This window comes from Malaclemys terrapin, chromosome 2, assembly GCF_027887155.1.
Source record: "Malaclemys terrapin pileata isolate rMalTer1 chromosome 2, rMalTer1.hap1, whole genome shotgun sequence".
NCBI classification, from domain to species: Eukaryota; Metazoa; Chordata; order Testudines; family Emydidae; genus Malaclemys; species Malaclemys terrapin.
Window position 1 is genome coordinate 230,913,645 of NC_071506.1, and position 23,722 is coordinate 230,937,366.

Genomic DNA, 23,722 nt, shown 5'->3' on the forward strand with positions numbered 1-23,722 from the left:
TGCCTGTTCCTGCCCAGGTGAGCCCATTCCTCCTCAATTAGCTCCCTGGTTTGCAGCCTGATTAGTAGTTTGGGACCCATCTGGCCTCACCCAATGCTTGCAAGGCCAGATGGGTCCCAAGCTACTAATCCTTGTGGGTTGCATACCCCAATACACATGGGCACTTTTGTGGGTCACAGATTGTGAACTGGGAGACAAGGCATCAACCCAACTGACAGTGTACTCCTACATATGACATAAGGACAAAAATCTCTTGCTGAGGAATATTTTGTCTACTCTTAGTTCAATTAAAAGGATGTAGTTCTTTCATCCAGTTCATCAACTTATGTAATATTTTTTACTTATTTTGACAGGGAAGAGAGTAGTGCAATATGTGAAGCAACAGTATATAACATTTATTAATTCTTGATACCAATATCTACTATGTCTATAATATTATTTTGCATTTGCAAATGCTCTATAAAAAGAGGATACACGTAGATCAGATATAAGGCTAAGATTTAATGGGTATTTTTAGTAAAGTCATGGACAGGTCATGGGCAATAAACAGAAATTCACTGCCCCATGACCTGTCCATGGATTGTATTGTATACCCATGACTAAATCTTGGATGTTCTGGGGGGCTCCGGGGCACCCGCTGGTGCTGGGTTGAGTACTGCAGGGCGCCCGCTGTTGTTTGTGGGTGGTGGCTCTGGGACAGGGGCAGTACAGCTAGCTCTGGGGGGGCAGTACAGCTGGACCTAGAGTCAGGCGCACCAGCAAGCTGCAGAAGTTACGGAGGTCCCAGAAAGTCATGGAATCTGTGGCCTCCATGACAGACTCGCAGCCTTATCAGATGAAAACCTAAATCTGTTGTTGTTGGCCAGGAATAAGGCTAGAGATGAAGGTGTGACAAATGTAGTGGTGGTAGTCATCAAATTGTGAGGTTTTTTGTTTTTTTGTGGTGTTCTTTTTTTAAAGATAGCGAAGATCTAATAGAAATTAGTAGAAGTGAAACTTCTTAAATAGGGGCTCAACATGAAAACAGAAATTGTAGTTGTCAGATATTGGAAATATTTATAATTTTAATACTATTTATGTTTATAAAACTGTTCCATTCAAAACTGTGAATTAAGTGCTTTAAAATTAAATAAGTAGATGAATAAGCAAAATCTCTTTCCAAATAGCGGGATATACCTATGATCTTTTTATTCCCTCCAGTCCTTAGATGACCTTTCAAATGTCTCTTCTGACGAGTCAGCACAACTACATGCATACATTTCAGATACTGGTAAGTGATTTTATTGCAGTGATGCTTACTTCTCTTTTTCCTCTGTTTTTGAGCTTCTGTCATTTAATATACATTTTTTATTTTAATTCTAATGTTCTAATGTTAGTGAACTAATTATAGGTCCCCTTAAATCCTAATCCTTTCTCTTTTTCCTTTCTGTGTCTTAAACATTTGTTTTCATGTTTGTTGCTGATGAAATCATTGTAATCCAGAGCCTCATCAAATTCATATTGTAATTGTAGACAGTGCACCTAATGTACTAAAATGGGAGACTTAGTTGTGCAGCATATCATACATTTCAAAGTCTCTCTACCACTAATAATTAGAAGATCATCCATTAATTTTAATTCACTTGACTAATGTACCTTACTACTCTCGATTTGATTTGATTTTAAAATTTAATTTATCCACTTCTAGCAGTTCTCTTTTTCAGTCAAGCAAATCCTGTTCTTAAGTATTCTCTTTTGTACTATAACATCTTCAGCAATCTTGCTGTAAAGATTAAGTGAGACAGACTTTCACAGCTAGAGAATGAGCTAAATCTTATGCTGCAGTAAGTGTTAAGAATGGTTCTCATATCAGCTCTTCAAAAATTAAAGAAGGTTTAATTGCTGTTACAATTAAAATGTAGGTGTTCAATAGGATTGCTCTTTAGTGGTATCAAATGCGTCATATCTTCTGTTCATGTTATGCTACAGCGGTAAGATTGTCATTGTTTCTTCATTTGATCTTATTACAATACTAATATTTGATTTTTGGCCTGGTATCAGGGTGCTATTGGGAAAACAGTTAGTATTTTATTCTTTCTTGGCCATTATTGCAGACAACAGTTCCCTCAGTGCATTTGACGGTTTCACTATATGGATACTAAAACTTTTGCAGTGAGATATCTTTAAAACCAGAGATGACAAGTGTGTATTTTTGTATGCCTTTTAGATTTGGTTATTGGGTTGGGAGGTTTTTCTATGTGCCTATGTAGACTTTAGTGAAACTCCCCTTTTAGTATACCAGAACACCAGCTCTTGACTTCTCTAAGACTTCTCTTGACTTCTCTAAGTGCTCTAAAATCCTCACAGTTACTGAGATTGCCTTGAGATTTTGTTTTCCTCATGGGGAGAACAGGGATTGGTCAGTGATCCAGTTTGGAAGCCATTTGAATAGGGAGTTCCTGAGGTACAGCCTCCTGAAAAAAACAATTTTTCTTAAAGTGGTCATGTTTTAGTGATGATTTTTTGTGCACGGATAGAGATAAACTAGGTCTCCATAGCACCAGCGTCCCAAACACTTGAGTTACTCCAACATAGTGCATGCCACACTTAGCCATTCGGGGAAAATCAAATTACAACATTATTACCCAAAGAGTTTGGTTCTTGAACATGTCAGCTATATAAGTGCTTGGTGGCACACCACAAAGATTATGCTGTGCATGCAGAGAGAGCAAAGCTAATTAACTTGTTAATGCCTGAGTCACAGGTACTGAATGGCTCAAAGGGGAACGTTCCAACCATCAAACCAGGCACTGAGAGTTCAAATCTAACCATTGGCAGAAATCTTAAATTATTAAAGCAGGCATCTGGTTCGATCAAAGTTTTTGTTTTGAGGAAATGTAGTCAAAGTAAAGCAGGATATTCAGAAGGTGCTGAAACTGTTTTTGAAACAAAAATAAATTACATATGCAAATATTTGCTGGGAGGGGAAAGTGAAGGGGTGGAAGAGTTTTGGGGAATGGGGGGAAAGTATTTAGAGTGTAGCAAGGAGAGAGGGATTATGGGGGGCGTTGGGACACTGGGAAGTGAGAATGTGAGAGTGAGTGGGGAGGCTTGGGGAGAATAGGGATTGGGCACTTGTCAACCTGACATTCCCCTCCCATGTGTGCCAGGATCTGGGGGTCAGTATCACTTGGGGTGGTCTGAGCCTCTCTGACTGCCGTTGAGTGTGTCACGATCTTGGAGGCCCTAGCCCACATAGAGGGGATTTGACTCCCCCCACCCCACTCCCAATCTTCCCACATGTGAGCCTCAATATGGGGGAACTTAATCTCTTGGGGGTATCAGCAGTTCTCCTTGCCCCACCTCTATGAGCTGGGGTCTGGATAGTCCTTTCTCTCAGTGGATCTCTGAGCCCCTCTCCTTGCCCCTATATAAACAAATATTTTTGGAGGGAAAGGCTGAAGGTGATGCAGATTTAAATATCTGAATTCCAGAAGATAAATAGTTAAGATGCACATCCACCCTATGTGGAGTGGAGAGGGCTGGTTGTGATGTGTGGAGGAGGGGCGGACTGGGTGGGCCTGGCACATGGCTGGGGAAGCCTGGCAGAAACAATGGCAGGAGTGTCCCAGCTAGGGTGGGTAGTGGGAGTGAGGGGCCTACCTCTGTGTGCAGCTCAGGCCACGTAGCCAAGGTAGCTTGTGGCCCTCCAGTAAACTGCTCTCTCTAATGTGTGTACACAGTAGCATAGGGAAGGGGACAGCAAGGAGGAACTTCTTAAATGGTAATAGCTTCTAGAGCAGGGGTGGGCAAACTTTTTGGCCCGAGGGCCACATCTGGTTGGGGAAATTGCATGCAGAGCCATGAATGTAGGGCTGGGGAGTGTGGGGTGTGGGAGGGGGTGCATTGTGCAGGAAGGGGCTCAGGGCAAGGGGTTGGAGCAGAGGAGGGGTGTGGGGTGCATGAGGGGGCTCAGGGCAGGGGGTTAGGGTGTGGGAGGGGTGTGAGGTGCAACAGGGGGATCAGGGCAGGGAGCTGGAGTGCGGGGTGCAGGAGGGGTTCGGCTCGGCGCCACTTATCTGGAGTGGCTCCGGGGTGGCAGCGGCGTGCACGGGGGCCAGGGCAGGGCCCTAGCCAATGGGAGCTTCGGGGGAGGTTCCCACAAGCAAGGGCAGTGTGCAGAGCCCTCTGGCCTCCCCTCCCTCAGGGGCCGCAGGGACGTGGTGCCAGCCTCTTCTGGGAGCGGTGAGGGGCCTGTGGCGCCACGGGGTGGCAATCCCGAGGGCCGGATTCAAAGCCCTGAGGGGCCTGATCCAGCCCTGGGGCTGTAGTTTGCCCACCCCTGTTCTAGAGTGCCAACTACTGGCTTAATTAGATGGAAAGGTGAACTGGAATTGAGGATGGGGTGCATGGTGGGGGAGGAGATCTAGAAGGAGACACACATCAGTCTTCTCTCAGTTGCTTAAAGTTATTGTAACTGCCATGTAATAAAACTGTCAAGGTTTTGGGACATAAACTATGGATGAGATTTCTCTCACCGTTCTTGTTAACGATTACACATTGCAAACATTTCAAAGCATAACCATTATCCCTTTTTCACTCAAACAAAATGTACAGGATGGGGGACGAGTATTGAGGAATCACATAGCAACAGTGTGAACTGGGACTATTACTAGCTTTGTCGCTGACCTGCTGGATGACCTAGGGCAAGTCATTTCACCTCTCTGTGCCTTTGTTTCCCATCTGTAAAATGGGGATAATGATGTAAAATTCTTTGTGACATACTCATGAAAATCACTATATTAAATTACTCCCAGGGGAATTCTGTCTCACTGCACATGCGCAGAATTCTTTGCTTCCCTGCAGAAAAATGATTTTCTGATGGGGAAGCAAAGGAAGCTGCAAAAGCAGTCATGTACCACTTCTCAACAGCGCAGGTGTGTTGTTTCAGGTATCCAGAGCAGCCAGCGGAGAAGTAAATCACTGGGGGGAGGGGAGAGGAGGGGATGGGGCGCCCCAGCCAGTGGCTCCTGCCCTATGCCAGGCTCAGCTGCTAGTCCCAGCTGGGCTGGGGAGGATGGGAGTTCCTCTTCCTCCGCAAGGAGTGACCAGGGCTGAGTCAGACCTACCCCAGAAACCTCTCCAGCTGCAGGAAGCTCCATGCCCCCTGTCCCCATCACTCCTCAGCCATCGGGGGGAGGGGTCACTGTACAGAGCTACTCCCCCATCCACCCAACTCCCGTGCATCTGGACCCACCTCATGCCCAGATCACCCTGCCAATCCTCACCCCCTGCACCCAGCCCCCCCACTGAACCCCACACTCAAACTCCCCTCCTCCCCAGCAAGCCCCACACCACCTGGACCACCGTGACTCGCTCCTCCCACCCCACTGAGCCCCAGCAAGCCAGCATCCAGACATGCACCCGCACACCCCTGTCCTCGCTGAGCCCTCCAAACCCAGACTATCCCTGCTGAGCCCCAACCACCTTCATCTGGACCCCCCTGCAGAGTTCCATTGCCTCTGCACTCAGAACCCACACCTCAACGAGCCCCTATTCATTCAGATTCCCTGCACCTTCCATCAAACTGCACCCAGATAGCCCTACACAGAACCCTATCACGCCACACCTGGGTCTCCCCACACTAAGCCCCTCCACACTTGGATCCTGCTGGGCTAAGCCTGCCTAGTGTGCTTGACATGGAGTTCTGTGCTTCCCACTGCCATGCCAGAGCCTCCACAGTTATTTATTGACAAATAAAATTTGCAGAATTTTGCAGAACTTTAAAATATTGTGTGCAGAATTTTTTATATTTTTGGCACAGAATTCCCTCCGGAGTAATATTAAAACTAAGAATTTTTTATTATTATCTCGCCACAGTAGCATATCTGCTACAAACTAAGTGAGAACTACAGCTGCTTAAATGACCACTGACTCCTACCAACAAACATTTCTCTTTCTGTTTAAAAAGCTAGTAAATTCAATGGCAGAAAACATCGTTAACAGAGAGTTAAGATTGCTGGGTAATAGATTGTGCTCTTTCAGAACATCAAGTTCAGCAAAACTCAACCTTCTAAAACCTGAGTACTCATAACTGCAGCTGAGGTCAATAGAAGCTCTGTCCTGAACATATGAATTTCTATAAAATGTCAAATAAGGTTTCTCAAGTAGAGCACCCAAAATTAGTTGACACTTCTGACAATATTGGCTTTAATCTCAGTGCCTCAGTTCCCTGTTTATAAAATGGGAATAATACCTCCTTATTTCACAGGGTTGTAGTGAAAATAAATTCACAATTAAGACATTATGATGAAAGAATTTCCCATGAGGAAATTAATATTTCTGTATTCAGAGAAGGGTTTGGATAGCGTGCAGTAAATAATGCTACACACTGAATGATGAGGATAAAAGAAAATATTGAAGAGTTTCCCATTCAGTAAGCAGATCCTTTTTGCTCATTGAATGAGGCAGCAGTCCTGTGAAATAAATAGCATGTAATCATGTAATTAAAGACTTTATCATAATACATATACACAAGGAGGCAAAATTAAAGTTGCAGGGGTAACCTTAATTCTGATATTTTGTTGCTTTTGAGTGCTTGACTTTTTGCAACCTGAACATTTTTCGTACATTTTTTTAATCTAATTTTCTAATTTTAAAAATTGTAAAAAGAAACATCATGTGGAAACATATTGACCCTCGTATGGGCCTTCAACAATGTTGGAATCTTTAGATCCACCCCATAGTTCTCTAACACTTGGGGTAATGGGATAACCGGTAGCAGTAGAATGCTGTTGTCTTATGTGTGTACCTGTTACTAAAGTGGGTTGGAGATGCACGATTTGCCAGTTTCACAGTTGTTTTCTAGACAGCAAAAAAATGTTGAGACTCGGGAATAGTACGTTCAAGTCCAGGTTCTGCAGGGGAGTATACTTAGTGGTAATAGACCTTTTGCTCCTGTCTCTCCCCCTCTTCACCCAGCTTCCCCCTCTCTCTCCTTTTGCCCCTGTCCCCAGGGCAGTTCCTGCCCTATCCCTGCCCCCTCCCACCCCCTCTCCCTCCCTTCATTGAGGGCACAGGAAAGACAGTCTCCCTTCTCTTAGTTCCTGTGCCCAGTGCCACAATGGCTCCTGGCAGCTGGGAGGAGCAATTGCAGAATAAGTCCTGTACAGCCCCTATATTCCCTGGATGGGGCATACTCGCATATTCTGTGGGAATGATACATGTGCAGTCCACTAGGCCTGTCGGGGCTTTGAGGGGATGGAGCACATGAAATGATACAAGTTAGCTTCCAAGCTCTAACAGGTTTCTATTGATCATGTATGAACTGTGATTTTTTTTTTCTAAAGGCTTATGATACAGCCAAATTTGGGTGAATCTTTGTGAGGATAACAAAAACTGCTTCCCTGACACAAGTGCTACCCCCTGCCAAATTTAAGGTCCCTGTTCCATGGCATGGCAATGCTAAAGCTTCTTGATGAATGGTTTTAAGATATTTTTTTAACATGGTCAAAATATTTTTTCACTACCTGTGTTCTCAGACTCAGCTGAGCTGTTTTAGCTGAAATTTAAAACAAAACAAAATTCCAACCCAGATGGTCTAAGTTTGGCAAAGTTATAAGTAACTGAAAACAGGGTCTTATAATGGAAAGTGTCAAGCAACTTTATCTATAGGCATCACTATCTGCATCCCGCCTGTAATTGCGGTTCATCTTGAGCTACTTGACTCCTTAGCTTGAGGTGTGTGTGTGTGTGTGTGTGTGTGTGTGTGTATGTATATGTATATGTGTATGTGTATGTATATGTGTGTGTGTGTTTGTGTGTATAACTTGTATAACTTTCTTCAAAGCTAAAGATCCATGCTTGCACAATATGGGATTCTCTGGAGGATGCCACCTACAGAGGGTTTATTGCTTGCATCCATTTTTGTGTCCAGGTCTGTCATTTCAGATGTTTCCATTTCATGTGTCTTGGGTCCTTTCGTCTTCCTCCTTGTTTGTGTTTCTCTTCCCTCTTCATTTTTGTTTTAAATTACTAGTCTATGCTGACTTTAACCCATATGCTGTGGCAGGAGTATGCAATGACCATGGCAAGACATATGCACTGTATGCGATCACTGTACATCGGAGAAATCCAACTAGTGAAGAGATATGGAAAACGTATCGTCGTTACAGTGACTTCCATGACTTCCACATGAGGATAACTGAACAGGTAACTGATCCCATAGAGACGGTTTAATATTATGACTGTTTATATCTTTGAAAGGCATGATTGTGTCTTAGCAGCTGTAACGTTGTTTTAGAATTGGCCACTAAAAGTTGATATAACTTTGTCACTTGTGTGGCCTTAATTCAGGGGTGTGCAAATTTTTTGGCCAAAGGGCTACATCTGGGAATAGAAATTGTATGGCAGGCTGTGAATGCTCACAGAATTGGGGTTGGACTGTGGGAGGGGGGTGCGGGCTCTGGTTGAGGGTGCGGTCAGAAATGAGGAGTTCAGGGTGCAGGAGGGGGCTCTAGGCTGGGGTGGAGGAGTAGGGTATGGAGGGGGTGTAAGCGCTCCAGTTGGGGGTGCAGGCTCTGGGGTGGGGCTGGGGATGAGGAGTTTAGGGTGTAAGAAGGTGCTCTGAGTTGGGACCGAGGGGTTCGGAGTGGGGTTGGAGTATGGGAAGGGATGCAGTCTCCGGCTGGGGGTGTGGGCCCTGGGGATGAGGGATTTTGGGCCCAAGAGGGTGCTACAGCTTGGATTGAGGGGTTCAGAGGGCGGGGGAGTGATCAGGGCTGGGGCAAGGGATTGGGGCCCAGGAGGGGCTCAGGAGTGCAGGCTCTGGGCAGCGCTTACCTCAAGTAGCTTGTGGAAGCAGCGGCCATGTCCCCACTCTGGCTCCTATGTGGAGCCATGGCCAGGCAGTTCTGTGCGCAGCCCCATCTGCAGGCGCCGACCCTGCAACTCCTATTGGCTGCAGTTCCGGGCCAATGGGAGATGCGGGGGCAGTGTGAAGAGTGGAGCCCCCTGGTTGCCCCTACACGTAGGAGCTAGAGTGGGGCTATGCCGCTGCCTCTGGGATCCGCGTGGAGCGGCCCCCGACCTTGCTTCCTGGCTACAGCGCTGGAGTACAGCAAGCCCCAGACCCATGCCCCCAATATGTTGTCAGGCAAAACAAGTGTTCGTCAAGTAGGACTATTGAAAACTGTTGAAAATTGTATTAGACAATGAATTTCTATTTGAATTTATGTGCTCTTGTGTAATATATATAACTGCATTTTCTCATGATTAATGTTAAGAAAGATTTGCACTGAGCCTTATACTTACATATTTTTAAAAAGGAAATTGTTTTTTGTATATTCGTGATTGAAGCCTTTTTTTGTATTTGGTCAAGTAAAGAGATACCTTTTCATAGGTGTCTTTAGAATTAACCACCAAAGAATAATGAAAAAAATAGTATTATCTTCAGAATTATTTGGTTGATGTGTTTTAATAATTTTTCTATAGAAAATTAAGTAATGTTCACAGTGGAAGTGTAGTCGGTATGGAACAGTTCTTTAGTTCATTTGTTGCATTTGTCACAGAGCTTAAGAAATAAAAACTGAGCTTGGGAAATGGGCCATTTAGGTCTTTAAGTGAAATGCTAAGGATCTGTGAGGTCTAGGAAGGGGACAGCTGTTGGCAGTTCTATATACTATTAGACAATCTGCCTTTTATTGCTTTGCCTGTATTCTCATACTCTTAACCCCCATAAAATAAAAGAAAAAAAATGCAAAGACTTGTAATTCACCAGCTGGTACAAAGTAGAACCTGCTCACATGAATAAGTGTTAACAACACAATGCTTTTAAAGAAGTCAAATGCTTTTGAACCACATCTTAGTAGCAGTTGAGATTATTGACTATATAAATCCTTTAACTAGTCAAAACTGTTGCTCTGTAGCATACATTTACTCTATTTTTTGGTAACAGAAGTGTAAATAGGTTTGAATACTCTAATGAGAGTTCTCTGTGGCCATGTCAGCCTTTATAGGGTCAAAATAACATTTTAAAATGGAAATGGCCAACTTCTTGAAGCGTAAGCATATATATATACACACTAGGAATGTAAAAGTTTAACTGGTTAACCAATGAGCTTGATGCTTATCGGTTTCAGTTAACGATTAAACTCAGCTGCTGGCCCCGCGTGCCTGGGGTCCTGGCTGCTGGGACCCCACGTAAAACATGGGGGTTCTGCAGCACCCCCGCACCTCTAGTTCCCTGGTTAAACCTTTAACTGATAGAATTTTCATTGGTTACACAGTTATCTTTTTTACATACTATTTACATCCCTAATATACACATACATAGTGTTCTCGTACTCGTACAATTTATATTTAATAATTTGTATATGTATATAGATTACGTATTTTTTTTTTTTAGATTATAAAAACTGTTATCAGAGTTGGACATCTCTGACTCACTGACTAGCAGGGGATGTAGAATAATATATTTCAGTATATCAATTTTGCACCCCTTCCTCTCTGCAGGATTAATATCTATTTAAAAAAAAAAAAAGACATACCACACCCTGAATCCATGAAGCTGAAACAGCTGTGTTAGGTTTCTTACAGCAGTGGGTAAAGATGTGTAGTTGATGTTGTCCCCATGCTGATAAAATGTATTCTAGATAAGTGTAGTTTGTACATATAGACACACAGATTAAAAGCCCTGTGATGTCAGTGATAGCCTTTCCATTCACTTCAGTGGGTTTTGCCTTAGGCTCTGGATCACCATAGTTTGGGCTACAGTTTAAAGCAACAATACTGATACTTATAAATTCTTCATTTATTTTTTAATTGAGTTTCTCAAAGCTGCAGATAAATACCCATAAAATGTAATTATGGAAGTGTGTACAGAACAGGCTGTAAAACTCTGTTCAATGCTATTGTGTATTTAAGTTGGCTAACAAATCTTGCTCTTTCACTGAGTATTTCATTAATCTGCATATCTTCCAATTGTATAAACTATAAATATTTGCTTACTGTGGCCTTTCTTTTGAATCCCCTTTTTAACCTTTTAAAGTTGGTATAAACGCCAACGATCTAAAATCTTGAATCTACAGATTTAAAAAGCAACACTACCATGTATTACCACAGTGAGATTTCCTATTTTAAACCTTTGGAAAAAGTGAGATATCTTAGATGCCATTGTGTGGTAAGTAACTTGTTAGTACCTATGATATTGATGTATCCTCTGTGCTCTTCAATATGGGAGTATACTACAAGAGTTCTATTACATCTATCCTCTTACGCTAGTGCAAGGTTCTTAAAGGACTTTGCAACAGTGGCATAAGTTAAAGCAGCCCCTCAGGTGTTCTCACTTGTGCAGGGGCTTGCCAATGCTAGATCAGGGAGCCATAGCCAATGACTTGCAGCCCCCCTGCATCCTGATTCACAAGCACAGCTTGTACAAATAGGAAACCTAGTCCTGTGGCTTTTGCCTTTTTATATTTTATTTTTAGTTAGCAGAAAGAACCACCACATTATTAATAGACTCTCTAAAAACAAATAACATCCAGAGCTGGGGTTGAATAGTGAGGAAGAAGTAAAGCTTTAATTATTCTGAGACCATTAATCTCCTCTGTAGTGCAATGGGCTTAGCTGATTCAGGGCGTGGTACTTTACACTTCTATGTGGTAGCTTTGAATTAGGCCCAATATTTTATTATAAATAAGAGCCCAGAAATGAGTTAAGTATTTGTGCCTTCATAAAGGAGGGTTGGGATGTTTGGTAACTCTTATTTTTCTTCAAATTTCACAAAGCTGGCTTGTGGCATTGGTTTCAGATTGAGCAACCCCTACCCTACAAGCAAGGGGCAGAGGATTTGTAATGGCTGGCTGTGTAAGACAGGAAGAGGGAGCTCAAAATTCTTCTGCTACTGAAACCAGCTTTTCTGGGTGCATTAATAAGAACATCATCTTAGACCAATAGAAATAGTTTAGGTGTCTGTTTGAAATGTAACTAAGTGGTGAATCAGAAAATTGCTGTACATGAGACAAATTTATAAATGTCTTTGTTTTTAAAAAAGTGCTTAAAGTTCTGATATTAATTTAAAATAGTTTGTCAGACTACAAGATAGTGTAGATATTTACTTTTTAGTGTGTTTTTTGGGTTGAGCTTCTATTAGCATTTTTTGTTTTCTGAGTTTCGTGCTGCATCTTGAAAATATTATAGGGTTGCTTCCAGTTTCTAGACGTTAGTGTTTTAATAAATTCTGAGAAGTGCCACTGAAACCAACTAACCATGCTTGATAGCCTATTTTCCACTTCCAGGGCTTCTGATTAGTCTAGTTTTAACAGGGTACACCTCTACCCCGATATAACACGAATTTGGATATAACACGGTAAAGCAGCGCTTCGGGGGGGCAGGGCTGCGCACTCCAGCGGATCAAAGCAAGTTCGATATAACACGGTTTCACCTATAACCCAGTAAGATTTTTTGGCTCCCAAGGACAGCGTTATATCGGGGTAGAGGTGTATTTTGTGTCTGCCTCTCTAGTAGTCTTCCTATGTGACACACATTTTTAGAGTGAACTAGATTTAAAGCCAAAAGGGACAATGTTTCTACACAGCTCTTCCTACACATTGTAATTAGTTTAGAGCTATGGGAACCTTGTAGGGTTCGGTGGTCTTCACAGACTAAACCCTGGAGTTCACTTTGCAGGAACTGGAAATAAACCAACCCTTCCCTGTTTGATTGGACTCTAGAGTTCACACATCCTGAAAACAGTCATTCCCTCACTCCCACAGGTGGTTCTTAACTAAATTCCACTTACCCCTTCAGAAGCCACAGGTTACTACCAGTCTCTTAGATGTTTCTAATAGAAAATCTGGGCTTGCTGAGCATGAAGAGCATTGTTTGAGGCTTCAGGTTCTGTTTTTACAACCTTGAATATTCTAGGGTATTGCCGTGGGAAGAGACTATCTCCCTAAAATACAAGGTCTCTCTGGAGGAGAGAGGCAGGAACAGTCTTAAAAAAACCTCTTCTCCGTATAAAGCAGTGGGACAGAAAGGCACTTTAGCCTCACCAATATGTGCTGCTACCCTAAGCCCAAGAGCAGATAATGGCCTCTGAGGTTTAGTGCGATAACGAAGGGTAACTCTGATTCCCAGAATCCACATGCTAAGAATTGAGACTTGATTGCCTAGCATGTGAATGCTAGAGAAACCGGGGATTCCTTTGCAAGTGTACTGTGTTATGGTTATACCTATCTTGCTCTGCATTTAATGTGACAGTGGTCACTTTCAGGTCTGGGAGTGTTTCACTTCTCTAACTGGTGTTGCTCCCCCAAAGATACAGTATGCAGTCAACTATGTGACCTCCCAAAAAACCTTGGCATAGACCCAGACAGTTACAGAATGGAAGCAGCAGTAGTAGGAAGGAGGCCACTTCCCCAGAAGACTACAGTGGTAAGCAGGGCCTCTGAGGACTTGTGGAGAATGGCAGCAAGATGGCTGACTTGGAGAGGAGGCAGGAGGATGTTTTGAAGGGGTTTGCAGGTGCTCCCAATGTGCAAACCATATTTTAGCTCTTTCTGACTAATTCACAAAATATTAACTCCTAAACCCAAGCTCAGTTTGAGCAGATTTGATGATCTATTCTATGTGAATATCTTGTACAGTTCTAATTTAAAAATAAGCGGGTGCTTCAAGTTGACACGTTATGCAGGAGTTCAGAATAGATGATATAATGGGTCCTTCTGGCCTTCCAATCTATTGAAAAAATCTAACTTTTTTTTTTTTCTAGTTTGAAAACCTAGCAAGTATATTGAAGCTTCCTGGCAAAAAGACATTTAACAACATGGACAGAGAATTTTTAGAGAAGAGGAAAAAAGATTTAAATGCATATTTGCAGGTAAGTTCTTGACCAGTCTAGTTTCAAATTTTCCTTCATGCTTATGGCTGTCTAATAGTTCTCCAACAACTATTCAGTGAATTCCACTAAATGTTAATTCAGTCACCATGAGATTGTCTTAATAAAATACCCTGATTTGGAACAACACAAGTATGTTGTAAATGTCACAGCTGAAGATAAATGCTAAATTTAACTCGGATCATCTGTGTTTCAGTGACCAGAACTTAAATAATTGAAGTATAAGTGGGGGGATGCAGATGCTCAGTTTTATAAGGTGTTAATAACCCAGTTTCGAGTTGGATTAACTGAAGTAGTTTATCCTAATGACTGAAAGTGGTTTACTGCTTAAGGAAGAGTATCCCTCCTCTTATACTATAAATAGAACAGTAAAACTTTATTCTAGTTGTTAAATTTTCCCCTCTCAGCATTAAATTTTCCCCTGTTAGCTCAGCATCCTTCTTCATTTTCCTCACTCCCAGCTCAACTTTCAGACTTAGTCTACATCTACACTGCAGTTGGGGGTGTGATTTGTAGCTTGTGTAGATGTATCCATGCTACCTTTATTTTAGGTATCTTGCTAAAAATATCAGTGAGGACATGATAATGCAAGCTGCACAAGCCTGCCTGACTCCCCTGGGAGTTTACTCTTGCTTGTGCTGCCTGCATGAAAGTCCACGCCATCCTATCCTCGCTGCTATTTTTAGTGAGCTAGCTAGCTTTAATATAGTCTGGTACAGCTACATAAGGCTGCAAATCACACTTCCAGCTGCAGCAAAGATGTAGTCCTGTTAATTGTACTCAGTTTGACTGAAACAATATTCCTGTCTTTTGGTCATTTTTTTTTTTTAAGTGTTTAACCACTCTTTTCTTCCATTATTCTGATGTTGAATTCAGTTGTCTCATTTCTAAGTGACTCATTGATAAGGCTGGTCTCTAAACATTTTTGGCTCAACAAGGAACAGTTGTCTGAGAAGTTTTTTTGTTTCAGAGGGCATGTCTTTACCACCATGCTAAATCGGCGTTGCTGCTATTGATGCAGCAAAGTCAATTTTGCGAGTCTGGTGGAGACATGCTAAGTCGATGGGAGACCTCTCTCCTGTCAATGTCTATAATCCACCTCAACAAGAGGCGGAAGCTTTGTCATCAGGAGAGCATCTCCCATCGACATATTGTAGTGTGGACACCACTGTTAGTCGATATAAGGTACGTCGACTTAAGTTACCTTAGTTACGTAACTTAACTAGTGCGCCTTAGATCAACTCATAGTGTTAATGTAGTCCAGGCTTAAGTAAAATTCTAAGAGGGGGTGAGAGTAAACAAAATGCTATGAAATCTAACAGCTGTTTAGATTGTCTAACAACCTGCATTTGTAATATTTATGGTTACTTATTTTATTTCAATATTTTTCCTAAGTGTTGATTACAGTGTGACTACTGATTTTAGACTCTAGTTTCAAGATAACCAAAAAAAGATGCCTTTTATAAATAGTGTGGAACTGATAGATCCTTCTTAAGCACTTCATAATTAATTTTGATTATTTCCCTCTCTGTAACAATACTCACCTTGAAATAATGTTTAGAGAGAGAATGAAGAAAATGCATTCAAAACTGCCACTTCTTTGTACAAATATATAAATGTGGTTGCTGAATACAGTATTAAAAACCTTTATCATATGAAATGAAATTATGACTTTTTTTCTAAATATGATATGTATTTTGGAAGACGCTGAAAGTTTACAATTAATCTTTTCTTTCTTAGTTGTTGTTAAATCCTGAAATGATGAAAGCTTCCCCAGCTTTAGCCCATTGTGTGTATGACTTTCTGGAGAATAAAGCTTACAGCAAAGGAAAAGGAGATTTTGCTCGAAAGGTAAGAATGGCATTTAATATTTAGCAGATTTTAGTGATGCATTTGGTGCCATAACTTAGTAAATGAATTGAACATATCGGTAACTGACTGCAGACAGTTATAAACCAGAGTGTTTTATTTAATGTGCAAGCAATTTTTGAATTTTCATTGTATTAATGTGTGTTGTCAGAAGGTGACAATAATATATCAGGAAATAAGACCAGTATAGAATTAAGAACTTAGCCATTTTTAAATGTTTTTATTTGTAAGTCAAGGAAACCAAATTTCCAAGAAATGAGTGAGTGTTGTATGTGCTACAAAAGGCTTTTTAATTCTATTGTTGACAAGTTAACTTCCCATCAAAGATTCCCGTTCTCCCTTTCCTTTCCCAATCTCCTACCCACCTCCAACTCAACACAAGACTGCTGCTATCATGACTTCCACGCTCCAGTTCAAAATATATAATGTGTGTACCTGCTAAGGCTGCAGTTAATGCTGTTTCACATTCAGCCAGCAGAGAATACACGGCGTTAAGCACCGAAATCGTGCATCCACTGTTAAGCCTGCACAAAACCCAGTTGTGTTTGTGAAATTGGTGTGTCTGCAAATAGATACTTCAGTTTACAGTTGCCCATTTTGCATGGGCAGCTGCTTTGGGGAATGACAACCAGGGCCTAATTTGCAATATTTCAGTGACCTGACATGGATAACATCTTAAACTATTCTAAAAGTTACTTTTTCAGTTATTTAAACTGTGTTCTTTAAAAATTTACATCTGTAGAGTTGACTACAAAACATCATTCTGAATTTATCCAGCTTTATGTAATGTCCAGAAAAGAATAAAGATTTAATGTTCAGCTTTCCAAATGTATTGGATCTTTCATAACCTTATCTTTTCCTTTTGTAGACTATTACACTAGATGATGTGCTTTTGTTACTTGCACTGTACTTTGAAAAAGTGTACATTGAAAATATCAGAACACTTATTAGTCTCCATTAAATATTATACTAAAAATAATTTAAATGTGTGTGCCTAATGCTGAACATGTTAGACTTAACATATCACCATGATGCTATTTAGGCAAGACATGGGACAGTGAGTCAGGTAGGAGATGAGATGAGAACAAGGGAGGTAGTGCTTGGGAAGAAGTGAGTTTGGAGGACAATTATTGGGCAAAAAATTGAAAACCCTTCAAAGCATAAGGGAGTGCTAGGAATGAAGGTATGAAGCTGAGATTGACAAAGGAATAATAAATGAGGATTAGATTGGGGTAGGTAGAGTGGGGATGTGAAGAAATGGAAACTATAATATAGATCAGAGAATGAAGCTAAAACGTCCTCTGAACTCAGTGAGAAACAAACTTCAGCACTTCATGGCAACACATAGAAATGTTGCTTAAAGTATAGTTTAGATATGCACACGGGGAAACTTTTCCATATATTAAGATATGATACAAAAGTATCAAACTGTGTATAGATTTCCCAAACATTTCAAATGTACATAATAGTTAAAATGAATTCTGCATTTATTTTTTACAAATAAGTCTTGGGGCAGAACCTTGAAGACCTTTCAGTAAAACATGTCTGATGTCTGATTTCAGCTGGTGAAATTCCTTATTCTGTGTTTATCACATTGTTCCAAAATTTTAAGCGTTGATAGCCAATTAATTTTTGTCCACATTAGATTGTGTTTCCAGTATGTTTGAGTGAACATCCTGAAGTAAAAATATTTAATCTAGTGCTTGTATCAATTGAATTTTTATATTCAAAGTAAGAGATGTACTATACATCAGTTTATTCACTAGAACAGTGTGACTTTTTTCTTACTGGATGATTGTACTAGTGTCCTCCATAGGTTATGCAATCGTGGTAAATGTTTTCCCCTTCAGATGGACACATTTGTAAATCCACTGCGTAACTCTATGAGAAATGTTTCAAATGCAGTCAAGTCCCTGCCTGACAGCCTGGCAGAGGGGATGACTAAAATGTCAGACAACATGGGCAAAATGTCAGAAAGATTGGGACAAGACATAAAGCAATCATTTTTCAAGGTAAGAATGTATTGGTCAGGTAATATATAGTAGAGTCTAACAGGAGATGACATTCAGGTTTGGGTCCTCTTATCTAAAAACAAATGTTAAACACTCTATTGAATAGAAAAGGCTAAGAATAGGGAAACAACTATTATTCAAAGGTTCTATTTACTTTGGAAAGTTGAAGAGTAATAGGAGTTCCAAAAGAAAGCAACATATGAGGTAATGAATGATATAGAGAAAATAAAACAGACACCTAGTTAAATTTTAAACTTTATTTTAAAAGTAAAAGACATCCTATTTCAAATTGATGGAAATATTGTGCAAAAAATTACATATTGCCCCATGATTTATTTAGGCCAACAACTTAGCAAATACTGAAAAAGGAGTAGACCCAAAGCACAACTGTCATCCCGCTTTTTACTAACACTCTTCGAAATAAGGGTTAAGGTAAATAAAAGTGCTTTTAAAGACCGAAACCAATTTTTAGATGGCCCCGATTCACTCTTGCTTCCTGTTCCTAGGAAGACCCTTCCCCACTCCCCTCCCTGCTGAAATTGCTAATGAAGTCCCTCAGCAAGGAAGCAGCACTTGCTGTTTGAAGAGAGGAGGCAGGAAGGTGCTATTGCTTCAGACAGAAAATCTACAGGGCAAAAGGCGATCCTCTGCCTTTTTCTCCCCTACATTTGGCAGCTGAGCATCAGAAAAGAGGTGAAGAAATCCTAGGCTCCACAGATATTGAAAGCAGACAAGGGAGCACTGATAAGGTGCTAAGTCCAGTGCTGGCATTGCTGCTTCTGCTGCCAGGTTTTATGATAGCTGCCTGCCACCGTCACCTAAGCTGCTGGCTCTGCTCTCTTCCCCACCAAGTCTTTGGTGTTGCTGGGAGGGAAGTAGTAGCGGTGGTGTTCTTCTGTACACCACCCACTCTTGACCAAATCTCCCATCAGGCATGCAAATGATTTTTCTTCCTCAGAGGGGCTGCCCTGACAACTGAAAGGGTGGGAATAGAGGAAAGTATTCTGTTCATCTGACCCTGCACTAGAAATGGGAAAACTCAACAGTGATTTCATTCCGTGCATGCTGGCATTGGTCCTATCAGGGCTCTCTTTCTTCTCCTTGGCTAACTTATATCTTTAGATAATTTGAACTTTTCCTGATCTCACCCACCCGCAGTGTACTAGATATCTAAAGTTTTAAGGAGGGAGTGGGAGCTCCACTTCGTTCTTCAACTAATTGCACGTGTGCATTCCACTCTTGGTGTGTGTGCATCCCGAACCACAGTTGTGGTTTTCTCTCACTAGTACCTGTCAGTGCAGCTTGAGCTCCTTCTGCTGCTGCACACTGCTGTGTGTAGGTATAAAGGGCACAGATGATTCACCCCCACACACACGCTTTCATTCTTACCACCTGTGACTAATGTTGGAATCTGTTGGTCTTGCTTTAGCAAGTGCTCTCAGCATGTTTTTTTTCATACATGTAGTTAGTTATTAGGGTCAGTTAGTGTTTGAGTTAGTTTTAGTGTCTTAGTTTTTCCCCATGTTTGGAGTTTCATTATCAGTACCGAAGAATGCCTTTGACAGTATCTTGCCTGGCATGCTCTAAGTCCATGCCTGTGAGGAACCCACACTCTAGTTGCTTAGATGAATCTCATATTTGGGATCGATGAAAGAACTTCAAGGCTAGGACCAAGGAAGATCGAGAAGCCAGGTTGAAGTTTCTTTTGATGGAAGCCATTCTGAAACCACCTTCAGAACCTTCTTGGTCAGAGAGAGTATTAAGTACATCAGAATCTGAGAGATGTGTGCCTCTGATACAGACTGAATTGCTGTGTCCAGGAAGAAACTGCTGGGGGAGGCAGCTTTTCAGCCCCGAAGTCTGCCAGGAAAGGGGACAAAGTGAGTAGAATGCAGTCAGAATCGAAGCACTCCTCCACTTATTCATCAGCTAAATCGACCCATTGACACCTGCACTGAGGCAGGCACTGTCAAGTCTGAAGCCCGAAGTGGTGTCTTCATGGTTGTGGCACCATCTAAATCTCTTGCACACCAGTCAGAGACACTCATGGTACCATCCATGCCAGAGACATTTCAAGCTGCAAGGGACTTGCTAAGCTTATTGGCGCGAGTGCCCCCAGCGGTGCAGGAGATCATTCCTCCAGTACTGGTAAACCACTCGGCACCAGTGGAGGGCCCAGTACTGAGTCAGCTTCCTGAGTCCTGGAGTTATGCCCTCCTGTACTGTCGAGAGAAGCCAGCAGTGATGGCTTCTTTTTGCTCTTTCCAGGACTCTCAGCACCAGTCCCTATCACTGACTGGAATGGTTAGGAGAAGGCAATTCTTCTTCTAACTTGGCAATTCTTCTTCTAACCAATCCATGAGGGTTTTCCCGTTTCCAGATCTTCACTGAACATAAGAACATAAGAAAGGCCGTACCGGGTCAGACCAAAGGTCCATCTAGCCCAGTATCCTGTCTACTGACAGTGGCCAATGCCAGGTGCCCCAGAGGGAGTGAACCTAACAGGCAATGATCAGTGATCTCTCTCCTGCCATCCATCTCCATCCTCTGACAGACAGAGACTAGGGACACCATTCCTTATCCCTCCTGGCTGATAGCCATTAATGGACTTAACCACCATGAATTTATCCTGTTCTCTTTTAAACGCTGTTATAGTCCTAGCCTTCTCAGGTAAGGAGTTCCACAAGTTGACTGTGCGCTGCATGAAGAAGAACTTCCTTTTATTTGTTTTAAACCTGCTGCCTATTAATTTCATTTGATGACCCCTAGTTCTTGTATTATGGGAATACGTAAATAACTTTTCCTTATCCACTTTCTCCACATCACTCATAATTTTATATACCTCTATCATATCCCCCCTGAGTCTCCTCTTTTCCAAGCTGAAGAGTCCTAGCCTCTTTAATCTCTCCTCATATGGGACCCGTTCCAAACCCCTAATCATTTTAATTGCCCTTTTCTGAACCTTTTCTAGTGCCAGTATATCTTTTTTGAGATGAGGAGACCACATCTGTACACAGTATTCGAGATGAGGGCGTACCATCGATTTATATAAGGGCAATAATATATTCTCAGTCTTTTCTCTATCCCCTTTTTAATCATTCCTAACATCCTGTTTGCTTTTTTGACCGCCTCTGCACACTGCGTGGACATTTTCAGAGAACTATCCACGATGACTCCAAGATCTTTTTCCTGACTTGTTGTAGCTAAATTAGCCCCCATCATATTGTATGTATAGTTGGGGTTATTTTTTCCAATGTGCATTACTTTACATTTATCCACATTAAATTTCATTTGCCATTTTGTTGCCCAATCACTTAGTTTTGTGAGATCTTTTTGAAGTTCTTCAGAGTCTGCTTTGGACTTAACTATCTTTAGCAGTTTAGTATCATCTGCAAACTTTGCCACCTCACTGTTTACCCCTTTCTCCAGATCATTTATGAATAAGTTGAATAGGATCGGTCCGAGAACTGACCCTTGGGGAACACCACTAGTTACCCCTCTCCATTCTGAGAATTTACCATTTATTCCTGCCCTTTGTTCCCTCTCTTTTAACCAGTTCTCAATCCATGAAAGGACCTTCCCTTTTATCCCATGGCAGCTTAATTTACGTAAGAGCCTTTGGTGAGGGACTTTGTCAAAGGCTTTCTGGAAATCTAAGTACACTATGTCCACTGGATCCCCTTTGTCCACATGTTTGTTGACCCCTTCAAAGAATTCTAATAGATTAGTAAGACACGATTTCCTTTTACAGAAACCATGTTGACTATTGCTCAACAGTTTGTTTTTCTATGTGTCAGACAATTTTATTCTTAACTATAGTTTCGACTAATTTGCCCGGTACAGACGTTAGACTTATCGGTCTGTAATTGCTGGGATCACTTCTAGAGCCCTTTTTAAATATTGGCATTACATTAGCTAACTTCCAGTCATTGGGTACAGAAGCCGATTTAAAGGACAGGTTACAAACCTTAGTTAACAGTTCCGCAACTTCACATTTGAGTTCTTTCAGAACTCTTGGGTGAATGCCATCTGGTCCCGGTGACCTGTTAATGTTAAGTTTATCAATTAATTCCAAAACCTCCTCTCGTGACACTTCAATCCGTGACAGTTCCTCAGATTTGTCACCTACAAAAGCCAGCTCAGGTTTGGGAATCTCCCTAACATCATCAGCCGTGAAGACTGAAGCAAAGAATCCCTGTAGTTTCTCCGCAATGACTTTATCGTCTTTAAGCGCCCCTTTTGTATCTCTTTGTATCAAGGGGCCCCACTGGTTGTTTAGGCCCTTCCTGCTTCTGATGTACTTAAAAAACATTTTGTTATTACCTTTGGAGTTTTTGGCTAGCCGTTCTTCAAACTCCTCTTTGGCTTTTCTTATTACATTCTTGCACTTAATTTGGCAGCGTTTATGCTCCTTTCTATTTGCCTCACTAGGATTTGACTTCCACTTTTTAAAGGAAGTCTTTTTATCTCTCACTGCTTCTTTTACATGGTTGTTAAGCCATGGTGGCTCTCTCTTAGTTCTTTTACTGTGTTTCTTAATTTGGGGTATACATTGAAGTTGGGCCTCTATTATGGTGTCTTTAAAAAGCACCCATGCAGCTTGCAGGGATTTCACTTTAGTCACTGTACCTTTTAACTTCTGTTTAACTAACCCCCTCATTTTTGCATAGTTCCTCCTTTTGAAATTAAATGCCACATTGCTGGGCTGCCACTGCCACTGCATCAATAGCATTCAGTTTCCCTAGGCTTGAAGTTGGGAGTCAGATTGTTGAGCATCTCCTGATCCCAAGCCTGGTACTGAACAGGAAGATGATGTTCAGGAGCATTCGGTGGGACAACTAACGGAGGAGGCTCATCTACCTCAACCTGTGCTAGCTTCATCTTCCACCTGGTCCAAATGAAGCAGTTTCCTTGGGGGTGTCTTTGCCCTGTCTGATGATTACAGAGCTCACCAAGAGCGCTTAAAAAGCGCTTGGACATTCAGGTAGAAGAGGTTAGGGAATCTTCTCACAGCCCTCATGATATTCTGGCCTCTGCTGCTCCATCTCTGGTGGCACCGCAAATAAATGAGGCAATTTAAAAACCCATCAAGGCTCTCTGGCAAACGTCCTCCTTTCTCCCGCCCATATCAAAGCAAGTACATAAAGTTTTGCATGGTCATGCTGGCTTCCATTATTCTCTCCCTGGATCCCGGAGACTTGAATGCTGTTTTTAAAGGACCCCTATTTCCATGTGGTGATTTATCAAGGCCACAGGAAGTATCTCAGATTCCTGATAAATTAATCTCATTACCAATTTGCAGTGTTGCCCTTTTGGCCAGTGGGCAGCTTCCCAGGTTATTACAAAATGTATGGCAGTGGTAGCTGCCTTTTCTGAGAAGATTAGGAGTACATGTCTGTCCCTACCTGGAAGACTGGTTTGAGAGACACCATTCCACAGTTCAGGTACTCTCCAGTGTATCTTTCATCCAGTCAATTTTCAAGTCACTGGGTCTGTTGATTAACTCAGAAAAATCTATCTTCTCATGAGTTCAGAGGATAGAATTTACAGGAGCAGTACTGGATTGTATCCAAGCCAGAGTTACTTTCCAGAGTCAAGGTGTCAGACAATTTGATCCATTATTTTAGATCTCAAGATTTACCCAGTCAAAACTGCACAGAATTGTATGAGGCTTCTGGAACACATGGTCTCTTGCAAGTATGTGGTCTGGTATGCCAGATTGTGTCTCAGGATTCTACAAGGTTCGCTGGCCGCAGTATTTTTGCTGAGCCATCACCATTTGAACACTGTGTTTAGAGTGTCCACTCACATTATACTCTCTAGACTGGTGGACAAACCCTGTCAAATTTGCATAGGAGTTCCATTTGTCCCTCCTCAACCATAGCTAATGCTAATAATAGATATGTCTGCCCTGAACTGCAGGGCTCATCTGGATTCCCTTCAGTCATAGGGGTTATGGTCCACA

General features: G+C 41.8%; 1 protein-coding gene across 3 annotated transcripts in view; it reads left to right on the top strand.

The window, feature by feature from the left end:
* The window catches only part of SNX13 (sorting nexin 13), a 150,551-nt gene that overhangs the window by 106,191 nt on the left and 20,638 nt on the right, over nt 1-23,722 (top strand). For 2 of the 3 annotated variants that reach the window (XM_054020257.1, XM_054020258.1), the window contains 5 exons: nt 1,201-1,270; nt 8,051-8,190; nt 13,751-13,858; nt 15,617-15,727; nt 17,596-17,757. In XM_054020257.1, the coding sequence (XP_053876232.1) occupies nt 1,201-1,270; nt 8,051-8,190; nt 13,751-13,858; nt 15,617-15,727; nt 17,596-17,757 (591 nt within the window). The remainder of the gene's footprint in view (nt 1-1,200; nt 1,271-8,050; nt 8,191-13,750; nt 13,859-15,616; nt 15,728-17,595; nt 17,758-23,722) is intronic. The other variant, XM_054020259.1, reaches the window with a different exon arrangement.